The sequence below is a fragment of the Balaenoptera ricei genome, chromosome 21, assembly GCF_028023285.1.
Source record: "Balaenoptera ricei isolate mBalRic1 chromosome 21, mBalRic1.hap2, whole genome shotgun sequence".
In the NCBI taxonomy this organism is placed as follows: Eukaryota; Metazoa; Chordata; class Mammalia; order Artiodactyla; family Balaenopteridae; genus Balaenoptera; species Balaenoptera ricei.
This window is the reverse complement of record NC_082659.1, coordinates 31,672,721-31,686,378: the sequence shown is the minus strand read 5'-3', so window position 1 is coordinate 31,686,378 and position 13,658 is coordinate 31,672,721. Positions and strand designations below refer to the sequence as shown.

Genomic DNA, 13,658 nt, shown 5'->3' with positions numbered 1-13,658 from the left:
ACATTTCTAAATAACACTTATGCCAAAGGAGAAATCTCAAGAGAAATTGAAAAATATTTTTAATTAAATGAAAATACAACATATAAAAATTTGTGGGTTACAGCAAAAGCAGTACTTAATGGAAATTTACTGCATTGAATGGCTGTGGTCTTATAAAATTACTGATGGTAATGTTACAATAACTGGACTCCTCTAACTCAGAAAAAAAATTTTTGTGTTTTTCTTTAGATTTGTGTAAATCGTGAATGTGTAGAATCAAGGATACTTGCAGACAGATCATATAATTGTTCACTAAAGTGCAATGGACATGGAGTAAGTAAGCACATGATTCATGTTTTCCCAAATCACCTCTCTTGGACACTTTTCAGCATCATTTGTTAATTTATTCAACGTTTATTGGGTTCCTACTGTGTGCTAGGACATGTTGTATCTACTTAAAATGTGGGGCTGAATTGGGTTACTAAATTTGTAGCCATATGTTTTAGAGGACATTGTACAGAATTAAATTGCTGATGACTCTAACAAATTTATTTTTACAGTTGGGCACTTTTCAGAGGTATTAAATATTCCAGTAAATACATTAACCTGTTCGTTACGTGAAGATAATTAAACTAAAGTGTGTGTGTCTATGAATATATAGGGTGAGGGAAAATTATTGGTTTTATCCCTCATTTTGTAATAGACTTTTTTTTATTTTTCCCAATGAGACCAATTTACTTCCCATACCAAAAAAGTAAAAGTGCAGTGGATAGAAAGTTGGATTGTTGATCTCAAGTGATAGTAGAACACCCCTATTTTATTTTGTTTCATTTTTTAAAAAAATTGGAGTATAGTTGATTTACAATGTTGTGTTAGTTTCAGGTGTACAGCAAAGTGGATCAGTTATACATATACATATATCTGTTCTTTTTTAGATTTTTTTCCCATATAGGTCATTATAGAATACTGAGTAGAGTTCCCTGTGTTATACGGTAGGTCCTTATTAGTTATCTATTTTATATACAGTAGTGTGTATATGTTAATCCCAAACACTTAATTTATCCCTCCCCGACCTCCTTTCGCCTTTGGTAACCATAAGTTTGTTTTCTACATCTGTGACTCTTTCTGTTTTGTAAATAAGTTCATTTGTACCATTTTTCAGATTCCACACATAGGCAATATCATATGATATTTGTCTTTCTCTGACTTACTTCACTTAGTATGATAATACCTAGGTCCACCCATGTTGCTGCAAATGGCATTATTTCATTCTTTATTATGGCTGAGGAATATTCCATTGTATATGTGTACCACATCTTCTTTACCCACTCCACTGTTGATGGACATTTAGGTTGCTTCCATGTCTTTGCTATTGTAAATAGTGCTGCAGTGAATATTGGGCTGCATGTATTTTTTCTTTCTTTTTAAAACTTTTAATTTTATATTGGAATATAGTTGATTAACAATGTTGTGTTAGTTTCAGATGTACAGCAAAGTGATTCAGTCACACATATACATGTATCTATTCTTTTTCAAATTATTTTCCCATTTAGGTTGTTACATAATATTGAGCAGAGTTCCCTGTGCTATACAGTAGGTCCTTGTTGGTTATCCATTTTAAATATAGCAGTGTGTACATGTCAATCCCCAACTGCCTAACTATCCCTTCTCCCCACCCTTCCCCCCCCCGGTAAGCATAAGTTCATTCTCTAAGTCTGTGAGTGTTTCTGTTTTATAAATAAGTTCATTTGTATCATTTCTTTTTAGATTCTGCATATAAGCAATATCATATTTCTCTTTCTCTGTCTGACTTACTTCACTCAGCATGACAGTCTCTGGGTCTATCCATGTTGCTGCAAATGGCATTATTTCATTCCTTTTAATGGCTGAGTAATATTCCATTGTATATATGTACCACATCTTCTTTATCTACTCCTCTGTTGATGGACATTTAGGTTGCTTCCATGTCTTGGCTGTTGTAAATAGTGCTGCAGTGAACACTGGGGCGCATGTATCCTTTCGGACCATGTTTTTCTCCAGATATATGTCCAGGAGTGGGATTGCAGGATCGTATGGTAGCTCTATTTTTAGCTTTTTAAGGAACCTCCATACTGTTCTCCATAGTGGCTGCACCAATTTACATTGACACCAACAGTGTAGGAGGGTTCCCTTCTCTCCACACCCTCTGCAGCATTTATTATTTGTGGATTTTTTTGATGATAGCCATTTTGCCTGGTTTGAGGTGAGGTCTCTTTGTAGTTTTGATTTGCATTTCTCTAATAATTAGTGATGTTGAACTTCTTTTCATGTGCCTCTTGGCCATCTGTATGTTGTCTTTGGAGAAATGTCTATTTAGGTCTTCTGCCCATGTTTTGATTGGGTTGTTTTCTTTTGATGATATTAAGTCTTACAAGCTGGTTGTAAATTTTGGAGACTAATCCCTTGTTGGTCACATCATTGCCAGATATTTGCTCCCATTCTATGGGTTGTCTTTTTGTTTTGTTTATGGTGTCCTTTGCTGTGCAAAAGCTTTTGAGCTTAATTAGGTCCCATTTGTTTATTTTTGTTTTTATTTCCATTACTCTGGGAGACCGATCGAAAAAGATATTGCTTTGATTTATGTCAGAGAGTGTTCCGCCTATGTTTTCTTTTAAGAGTTTTACAGTGTCCTCTCTCACATTTAGGTCTAATCCATTTTGAGCTTATTTTTGTGTATGGTGTTAAAGAATGTTCTAATTTCATTTTTTTACACGTAGCTGTCCAGTTTTCACAGCACCATTTATTGAAGTGACTGTTTTTCCTCTTGTATAGTCTTGCCTCCTTTGTCACAAATTAATTGACCATAGGTGCGTGGGTTTATTTCTGGGCTTTCTGTCCTGTTTCATTGATCTATAAGTCTGTCATTGTGCCAGTACCATACTGTTTTGATGACTGTAGCTTTATAGTATAGTCTGAAGTCAGGGAGCTGATTCCTCCATCTTTGTTTTTCTTTCTCAAGGTTGCTTTGGCTCTCCAGGGTCTTTGTGTTTCCATACAGATTTTAAGATCTTTTTTGTTGTCCTAGGTCTGCAAAACATGCCATTGATATTTTGATAGTGATTGCATTGAGTCTGTAGATCGCCTTGGGTAGTATAGTCATTTTGACAATATTTATTCTTCCAATCAAAGAACATGGTATAGCTTTCCATCTGTTTGTGTCATATTCAATATCGTGCATCAGCATCTTACAGTTTTCAGAGTACAGGTCGTTTGCCTCCTTAGGTAAGTTTACTCCCAGGTATTTTATTCTTTTTGACGTGATGGTTAATGGAATTGTTTCCTTATTTTCTCTTTCTGGTCTTTTGTTGTTAGTGTATAGAAATGCAACAGATTTCTATGTATTAATTTTGTATCCTGCAGCTTTACTGAATTCATTGATGAACTCTAGTAGTTTTCTGGTAGCACCTTCAGGATTTTCTATGTATGGTACCATACCATCTGCAAATAGTGACAGTTTTACTTCTTCTCTTCCAATTTGTATTCCTTTTATTTCATTTTCTTCTCTGATTGCTATGGTTAGGACTTCCAAAATTATGTTGAACAATAGTGGTGAGAGTGGACATCCTTGTCTTATTCCTTATCTTAGAGGAAATGCTTTCAGCTTTTCACCATTGCGTATGATGTTAGCTGTGGGCTTGTCATATATTGCCTTTATTATGTTCAGGTATATTCCCTCTATGCCCACATCCTGAAGAGTTTTTATCATAAATGGGTGTTGAATTTTGTCAAAGGCTTTTTCTGGATCTATTGAGATGATCATATAGTTTTTATTCTTCAATTTGCTAATGTGGTGTATCACACTGATTGATTTGTGGATACTGAAAAATCCTTGCATCCCTGGGATATATCCCACTTGATCATGGTATATGATTCTTTGAATGTTTTGTTGGATTCAATTTACTAGTATTTTATTGAGGATTTTTGCATCTATGTTCATCAGTGATATTGGCCTGTAATTGTCTTTTTATGTGATATTGGCCTGTAATTTTCTTTTTATGTGTCTGGTTTTGGTATTGGGGTGATGGTGCCCTCACAGAATGAGTTTGGGAGTCTTCCTTCCTCTGCAGTTTTCTGGAAGAGTTTCAGAGAGTAGGTGTTGACTGTTCTCTAAATGTTTGGTAAAATTTGCCTGTGAAGCTATCTGGTCCTGGACTTCTGTTTGTTGGGAGTTTTTTACATACAGTTTCAGTTTTAGAACTTGTGATTGGTCTGTTCATATTTTCTATTTCTTCCTGGTACAGTCTTGTCCATTTCTTCTAGATTTTCCATTTTATTGGCCTGTATAGTCTCTTATGATCCTTTGTATTTCTGTGGTGTCAGTTGTAACTTCTTTTTCTTTTCTAGTTTTATTGATTTGAGACCTTTCCTTTTTTTTTTCCTTTCCTTGATGAGTCTGGCTAAAGGTTTATCAATTTTGTTTATCTTTTCAAAGAACCAGCTTTTAGTTTCATAGATATTTTCTATTGTCTCTTTGTTCTGATTTCATTTATTTCTGCTCTGATCTTTATGATTTATTTCTTTCTACTAACTTTGGGTTTTGTTTCTTCTCCTTTCTCTGGTTGCTTTAGGTGTAAGGTTAGGTTGCTTACTTGAGATTTTTTTTCCCAGCTGTATGACTGTATTGCTATAAACTTTCAATATTTAGTTTTATGAGCTGTTTGTATATTTTGGAAATTAAGCCCTTGTTGGTCACATGGTTTGCAGATATTTTCTCCCATTCTGTAGGTTTTCTTTTCATTTTGTTGATGGTTTCTTTTGCTGTGCAAAAGCTTCTAAGTTTGATTAGGTTTCATTTGTTTATTTTGTTTCTATTTCTATTGTCTTGGGAGACTGACCTAAGAAAACATTGGTACGCTTTATGTCAGAGAACGTTTTGCCTGTGATCTCTTCTAGGCTTATGTTTAAGTGTGTAAGGCATTTCAAGTTTAATTTTTTTATGGTTTGAGGCTGTGTTCTAACTTCATTCATTACATGAAGCTGTCCAACTTTCCCAGCACCACTTGCTGAAGAGACTGTCTTTTTTCCCATGGTATATTCTTGCCTCCTTTGTCAAAGATTAATTGACTGTAACTGTGTGGGTTTATTTCTGGGCTGCCTATTCTGTTGCATTGATTGATATATCTGTTTTTGTGCCAATTCCACACTGTTTTGATTACTGTGGCTTGGTAATATTGTCTGAAGTCTGGGAGGGTTATGCCTCCCGCTTTGTTCTTTTTCCTTAGGGTTGCTTTGGCAATTCTGGGTCTTTTATGGTTCCTTATAAATTTTAAGGTTATTTGTATTTTCTTAATATATGCATTTATTGCTATAAATTTCTAAGAGCTGCTTTTACAGAACCCCAGTTTTTGTCTGTGTTGTTTCCATTTTTATTTGTTTTGAGATTTTAAAATGTCCTTTTTAATTTCTTTCTTGACCTATTGGTTGTTCAGGAGTGTGTTGTTTAATTTCTACATGTTTGTGAATTTTCCAGCTTTCCTGCTGTTGATTTCTAGTTTCATATCGTGTTGGTCAAGTAGATACTTTGTATGTTTTCAGTTTTCTTAAATTTGCTAAAATTTGTATTGTGGCTTATTATATGACCTATCCTTGGTAATGTTCCATGTACACTTGAGAAGAATATGTATTCTGTTGCTCTTGGGTGGAATGTTCTATATATATCTGTTAGGTCAATTTGGTATAAAGTATAGCTCAGGTCCAGCATTTCTTTGTGATTTTTTGTCTGGATTATCTTTCCATTGTTGAAAGTGGAGTATTGAAGTGTCTTACTATTATTGTCTTGTTGTCAATTTCTCCTTTCAGTATTTGCTTAGTATATTAGGTGCTCTGATGTTGGGTGTGTATATTCACAATTGTTATATCTTGCAGAGTTGACCACTTTATAATTATATAATGATCTTCTTTTTGTCTTGTTACCATTTTTTGGCTTAAAGCCTTTTTTTGTCTGATATAAGTATAGCTACCCCCTCTTTCTTTTGGGTTCCATTTACATGGGATATTTTTACATCTCTTTACTTGGAGGCTATGTGATTCTCTTGAAGGCAGGCTTAGTTGGGTCTTGTTTTTTTATCCATTCAGCCACTCTGACCTTTGATTGATTAATTAATTTCATGTATTAGGGTAACTATTGATATGTAAGTACTTAGTAATGCCATCTCTTTCATTACTTTTTGGCTGGTTTTTTGTTGTTTGTTTGTTTTAGTTCCCTTATTCTTTTTTTCCTTCTCTTTTTGCCTACCTTTATGAATTCATGATTTTCTATGGTGGTATGCTATGATTGCCCTCTATTTATCCTTTATGAATCTACTATAGGTTTTTGCTTCATGGTTACCATGAGGTTTACATAAAGCATCTTATAGATAAAACAGTCCATTTTAAGCTGATTGTAACTTAACTTTGATCAAACACAAAAGCTCTACCCTACTATCTCCCCCTTTTTTGTTTTTGATGTCATAATTTACCTCTTTTCATATTGTGCATGCATTAGCAAATTATAGTGATTATAGTTATTTTAGTACTTTTTCCCTTTAACCTGTATACTATTGTTCAGTAGCTAACATACCATTCCCTTACAGATTTAGTTTTTAAAATCTGTGTATTTACCTTTATGAGTGTGTTGTATGTTTTCATGTTACTAATTATCATCTTTTTATTTCAGGTGGAAGAAATTCTTTCAGCATTTCTTGTAAGGCAGGTATAGGGGTGATGAATTTCCTCAGTTCTTGTTTTTCTCAGAGAGTTTTAATTTCTCTTTTACTTTTGAAGGTTATGTTTGCCAGTTAAAGTATTCTTGACTGACTTTTTTATTCTTTCGACACACTGAATATATCATTTTATTCTGTCCTGGCCTGTACCTACTGGGTTTCTATTTGTAGATTACAATCATTTTTTTTCTCTTGCTTTATTTTATGATTCTCTCTTTGTCTTTGATTTTTGTCAATGTAATTATAATACATCTTGGAGAAGATCATTTTGCATTGAGATAATGGAGTGATCTATTCGCTTTGTGACTGGATGTTTCAGTCTCTCCCAGGTTTGGGAAGTTCTCAGCTATTATTTTTTTAAATAGACTTTCTGCCCCCTTTCCTCTCTTTTTCCTTTTGGAACTCCAATTATTCTAATATCTGTATGTTTGATGGTTTCCCATAGATCACATATGATTTGTTTTCTCTTTTTCAGTATTTTTTCTTTGGCTACACTGACTGGGTTATTTAAAAATTCCTGTCCTTTAGATCACCAATTCTATCTTCTGTTTGGTCTATTCTGCTGTAGATGACCTATTGCATTTTTCTTTTTATTTATTTAATACTTCATCTCTAGAATTTCTTTTTGGTCCTTTTTTATCGTTTCTACCTCTTTGTTAAATTTCTCATTTTATCCACGTGTTTATCCTGATTTTATTGACTTGTATGTCCATTGATTCTTGTAGGCAGTTGAGTTTGTAAAAACAGCTAGTTTGATTCTTTATCAGCTAAATTGCTAAATTCTGTATCTTTGTGTTCAGTTACTGGAGTATTACTGTTATCTTTTGGTAATGACATACTTCCTTGATTCTTTATATTCCTTGCAGTTTTGCATTGCTTTTTTTATATTTGAAATAGTAGTCACCTCCTTAAATCTTTACTAGTTGTCTTCAGGTGGGAGATTTTATTCACTGGTCTTGCTTATGTCTAGGTCTTTCTCTAACTTTATGGATATCTCTGCTACACATTTCTTATTCCATTTTGTGGCAGAGTTTTAAGTTTGTGTGTCTTCTATGGTTCTTAAAAACTCACTAAACCAGCTGCTGGAAACCTCTCTTTTGTTTTCCAGAAGGTGTGCTACAACTCATGTTTGTGCTTTCTCCTTTGCCCAAGGACACTGGCCTGATTTTCTGAGGGCACCCCATGTCTACCAGAGGTTGCTCTTGCCACTGAACTCAAATGTGCATACAAAGAGCAGCCAAAAAGTGGGGGGAGTTGTTGGTTTAGCACTTGGGGCATTGGAGGTGCCTGTGGGTCAGGTGGTGGTAGGATCCTTGGGTGAAGTTCTCCCAGCACCTCATGGACAGGCTTTCTGCTGGAGTACTGAAAGCATTCATCAGGAACCATGTCCCTTTAATGCCCTTTGATATTCTTATCTGCCTCTTTCCTGATATCTGCCCCCCAGTCATAGAGGTGCTGTCTCGGTACTCTGGGTGCTATGGGAAAGAAATAGATTTCTCCAGCTATGTCCTGTATAGCTGGGTTAGCTTTGCACTCACTCACTGCTTTCCCTTTCCCCTGAGAGGTCACTGCTGTCTAGTTCAGCCCCATGCTGTGTCACACTGAGGGAGGGGTGGTGCTGGCAAAGTTACTCTTACCCTATCCAATGTGTCCAAACTTATTTATTTATATATTTGCTCCAAAGGAATTCAGGCATCTATTACCAGGAAGGTCGGACTTCTGCAAGGCTCTCTTGTCCATGAGTGTCTGCCCAAGTCAGCACTCTCCAAGTTTTCCCTGACTACAACCAAGAGAGGCTGAGGCCTATTCACTGGCTCCTGCTTCTTCCACAGCTTATACTGTGGTCTGTCTGCCTATTACTTGATGCACAGGTGGGAAAGACTCCTCCTGGGTCCCTTGGTGTATGGTGCTTGATCCTACAACTTCCACAGAGGTGCTTTTGTTCATAGATGGATGCCAAAATTTAGTTGTTGAACAGAGGAGCCAAAAAGAGAGACATATTATGCAACCATGATGCTATCATTACTCCCAAAGTCAGTTTTATTTCTTCCTTTCCAATCTATGTACTTTTTATTTTCTCATCTTTTCTTCCAATATGATGTTAAAAAGGAATGGTGAGAGGGCACTTCCTTGCTTTGTTCCCGATCTTAGCAAGAAGGCTTCTAATCTTACCATTAAGCATAATGTTATTGTAGGTTTTTTTTTTAAAAGATATTCTTTATCAAGTTGAGGAAGTTTTCTTCTATTAACAGCTTTCTGATGGTTTTTTATCATAAATGCCTATTCAATTTTGTCATATAATTTTCTGTAACTGTGGTATGATCATGTGATTTTTATTCTTTAGCCTGTTGGTTTATGATGGATTACATTAACTGATTTTCCAAGTGTTGAACAATTCTTCCATACTTGAGACAAAATTCACTTGGTTGTGGTGTATATTTCTTATACGTTGTTGGAATTGATTTGCTAATATTTTGTTGAAGATTTTTGCATCTTCATTCATGAGAGATATTGGTCTGTAGTTTTCTTTTCTTGTAAGGTCCTTGTCTGTGTTTTGTACTAGGGTAATGCTGGCCTATAAAATGTGTTAAGAAGTATTCACTCTACTTCTAACTTCTGAAAGAAATTGTAGAGAATTAGTATGATTTCTTTCTTAAATGTTTGGTAGAATTCACCAGGAAATCCAGCTGGACCAATGCTTTTTGTTATGGAAGCTTATTAATTATTGATTCAATTTATTTAATAAATATAGGCTATTCATATTGTTTATTTTTGTGTGAATTTTGTCATATTTTATCTTTCAAGGACTTGGTTTATTTCATCAGTGTTATCAAATTTGTTGGCATAGAGTTTTTGATATTATCCCTTTATTATCTTTTTAATGTCCATGGGAACTGTAGTGATGTCCCCTCTTTCATGTCTGATATTAGTAATTTGTGTCTTCTCTCTTTTTTCTTAGCCCAGTTAGAATCTTCTCCATTTTATTGATCTTTTCAGAGAATCCACATTTGGTTTTGTTTATTTTCTCTATTGATTTTCTATTTTCAAGTTCATTGATTTCTGCTCTGTTAATTATTTTTTCTTTTCATATTGATATTAATTTACTGTTCGTTTTCTAGTTTCATAAGGTAGAAGTTCAGATGATTGATTTTATATCTTTCTTGTTTTCTTATGTATGCATTCAATGCTAGAAATTTTCCTTTAAGGACCTCTTTTGCTGCATCAGATAGATTTGATAAACTGTATTTCCTCTTTCATTTAGTTCAACATATTTTAAATTTTCTCTTGATATTTCTTTTTTGACTCATGTGTTATGTAGAAGTGTGTTTTTTAATTTTCAAGTATTGGGGAAGTTTCCAGGTATTTTCCTAGTGCTGATTTCTAGTTTAAAGCCATTGTGATCTGAGAGCAGACATTGTATGATTTCTCTTCTTTTAAATATTGGTAAGGTGTGTTTTATGGCCCAGAATGTGGTCTATCTGGGTTTCCATGTGAGGAGAGAAGAATGTATATTCTCCTGTTGTTAAATGAAGTAGTGAGTAGATGTTAATTATATCCAGTTGATTGATGGTGTTGTGGATTTCAACTGTGTCCGTACTGATTTTCTTCTTCCAGCTGGATCTGTCCATTCCTGGCAGTGGGGTTTTGAAGTCTCCAACTATTACAGTAGATTCATCTGTTTCTCCTTGTGGTTGTATTGGTTTTTGCCTCATGTAGTTTGGGGCTCTTTTGTTAGGCACCTACACATTAATGATGTGCAAAGATGCTGCCAACTAGTATCCATCCCTGGAGAGTATCTCAGTAGGCCTTTAGATGTGTGCCAAACCAGAAGACTGCCCCTCAGGGTGAAGCTTCAAGACAAGAAAATAAGCCTGTTCAATAGAAAGGCCTGTGGTATATTTCAGTCTTCTGTCTTGGTGCTATGCCCTGGAGGTGGTTGCCAGCTCTAAACTGTCTTTCTGTTTATTACAGCCCCCTGGGAATCATGAATGCAAGTCCCACTGGCCTCCAGAGCCAGGAGATCAAGGGGTATCCCCTAAGTGGGAATTGCAGAACCCTGGGTGCAACATGCTTGCACAAGCTCCTTCCTGGGAGATCCCAGTGACCTGTAAAGAGGCAGGGATAGAGCACAAAGTAGGTGTCCACTGGCCTCTGTCTTTGGAGAGTATTTCAGTAGGCCCCTAGATGTGTTAAATTATATGCCTGCCCCTTAAGCCAGAGCTTTAAGATAAGCAAATATGCCTCTTTACTGAGCATTTCAACCTGCTGCCTCTGAAGTAGGCCCTGGAGAATACCGAGGTGTGTCTGCACAATCCCTTTAAGAACTGTTTCTTACTTCACTACAGCTTTGTAATTTTCTTTTTGTGTACATATGTTGCCAGTTTTTCTGGTTTTGGTATCAGGGTGATGTTCACTTTGTAAAATGAGTTAGGAAGCATTCCCTCCTCTTCAGTTTTTTGGAAGAGTTTGAGAAGGATGGGTATTAAATCTTCTTTGAATGTTTGGTAGAAATCACTTGTGAAGCCATATGGTCCTGGAGTTTTGTTTTGGGGAGCTTTTTTTTTTTTTAATTTATTTATTTATTTATTTTTATATTTATGGCTGTGTTGGGTCTTCGTTTCTGTGCGAGGGCTTTCTCCAGTTGTGGCAAGTGGGGGCCACTCTTCATCGCAGTGCGCGGGCCTCTCACTGTCGCAGCCTCTCGTTGCGGAGCACAGGCTCCAGACACGCAGGCTCAGTAATCATGGCTCACGGGCCTAGTTGCTCCGCAGCATGTGGGATCTTCCCAGACCAGGGCTCGAACCCGTGTCCCCTGCATTGGCAGGCAGATTCTCAACCACTGCGCCACCAGGGAAGCCCTGGGGAGCTTTTTGATTACTGTTTCAATTTCTGTATTAGTGATCGGCCTTGCAGATTTTCAGTTTTTTCATAAATCAGTCTTGACAGATTGTATGATTCTAAGAATATGTCCATTTATTTAATTTCATTTTCATTTATTTATTTTTTAACATCTTTTTTGGAGTATAATTACTTTACAATGGTGTGTTAGTTTCTGCTTTATAACAAAGTGAATCAGCTATACGTATACATATATCCCCATCTCCTTTCCCTCTTGCGTCTCCCCCCCACCCTCCCTATCCCACCCCTCTAGGTGGGAACAAAGCACCAAGCTGATCTCTCTGTGCTATGCGGCTGCTTCCCACTAGCTATCTATTTTACATTTGGTAGTGTATATATGTCCATGCCACTCTCTCATTTCGTCCCAGTTTACCCTTCCCCTCCCTGTGTCCTCAAGTCCATTCTCTACATCTCTGTCTTTACTCCTGTCCTTCCCCTAGGTTCTTCAGAACCTTTTTTTTTTTAGATTCCATATATATGTGTTAGCATACGGTATTTGTTTTTCTCTTTCTGACTTACTTCACTATGTATGACTGACTCTAGGTCCATCCACCTCACTACAAACAACTCAATTTCATTTCTTTTTATGGCTGGGTAATATTCCATTGTATATATGTGCCACATCTTCTTTATCCATCCATCTGTCAATGGACACTTAGGTTGCTTCCATGTCCTGACTATTGTAAATAGTGCTGCAATGAAGGTTGTGGTGCATGACTCTTTTTGAATTATGGTTTTCTCAGGGTATATGCCCAGTAGTGGGATTGCTGTGTCATATGGTATTTCTATTTTTAGTTTTTTAAGGACCCTCCATACTGTTCTCCATAGTGGCTGTATCAATTTACATTCCCACCAACAGTACAAGAGGGTTCCATTTTCTCCACACCCTTTCCAGCATTTATTGATTGTAGATTTTTGATGATGGCCATTCTGACTGGTGTGAGGTGATACCTCATTGTAGTTTTGATTTGCATTTCTCTAATGATTAGTGATGTTGAGCATCCTTTCATGTGTTTGTTGGCAATCTGTATATCTTCTTTGGAGAACTGTCTGTTTAGGTCTTCTACCCGTTTTTGGATTGGGTTGTTTTTTTTTTTGATATCGAGCTGCATGAGCTGCTTGTATATTTTGTAGATTAATCCTTTGTCAGTTGCTTCATTTGCAAATATTTTCTCCCATTCTGAGGGTTGTCTTTTGGTCTTGTTTATGGTTTCCTTTGCTGTGCAAAAGCTTTTAAGTTTCATTAGGTCCCATTTGTTTATTTTTGTTTTTATTTCCCTTTCTCTAGGAGGTGGGTCAAAAAGGACCTTGCTGTGATTTATGTCATAGAGTGTTCTGCCTATCATTTCCTCAGTTTGATAGTGTCTGGCCTTATGTTTAGGTCTTTAATCCATTTTGAGTTTATATTGGTGTATGGTGTTAGGGAGTGTTCTAATTTCATTCTTTTACATGTAGCTGTCCAGTTTTCCCAGCACCACTTATTGAAGAGGCTGTCTTTTCTCCATTGTGTATTCTTGCCTCCTTTATCAAAGATAAGGTGACCATATGTACGTGGGTTTATCTCTGGGCTTTCTATCCTGTTCCATTGATCTATATTTCAGTTTTTGTGCCAGTAGCATACTGTCTTGATTACTGTAGCTTTGTAGTATAGTCTGAAGTCCAGGAACCTGATTCCTCTACCTCCATTTTTCTTTCTCAGGATTGCTTTGGCTGTTCGGGGTCTTTTGTGTTTCCATACAAATTGTGAAATTTTTTGTTCTAGTTCTGTGGAAAATGCCATTGGTAGTTTGATAGGGACTGCATTGAATCTGTAGATTGCTTTGGGTAGTATAGTCATTTTCACAATGTTGATTCTTCCAATCCAGGAACATGGTATATCTCTCCGTCTGTTTGTATCATCTTTAATTTCTTTCATCAGTGTCTTATAGTTTTCTGTATACCAGTCTTTTGTCTCCTTAGGTAGGTTTATTCTTAGGTATTTTATTCTTTTATTGCAATGGTAAATGGCAGTGTTTCCTTAATTTCTCTTTTAGATTTGTC

At 36.1% G+C, this 13,658-nt stretch overlaps 1 protein-coding gene across 1 annotated transcript in view; it reads left to right on the top strand.

The window, feature by feature from the left end:
- ADAM32 (ADAM metallopeptidase domain 32) overlaps positions 1-13,658 on the top strand; it is a 193,975-nt gene that overhangs the window by 137,612 nt on the left and 42,705 nt on the right. Inside the window, exon 17 of the mRNA XM_059909354.1 lies at positions 229-312. Coding sequence (XP_059765337.1) covers positions 229-312 — 84 coding nt within the window. The remainder of the gene's footprint in view (positions 1-228; positions 313-13,658) is intronic.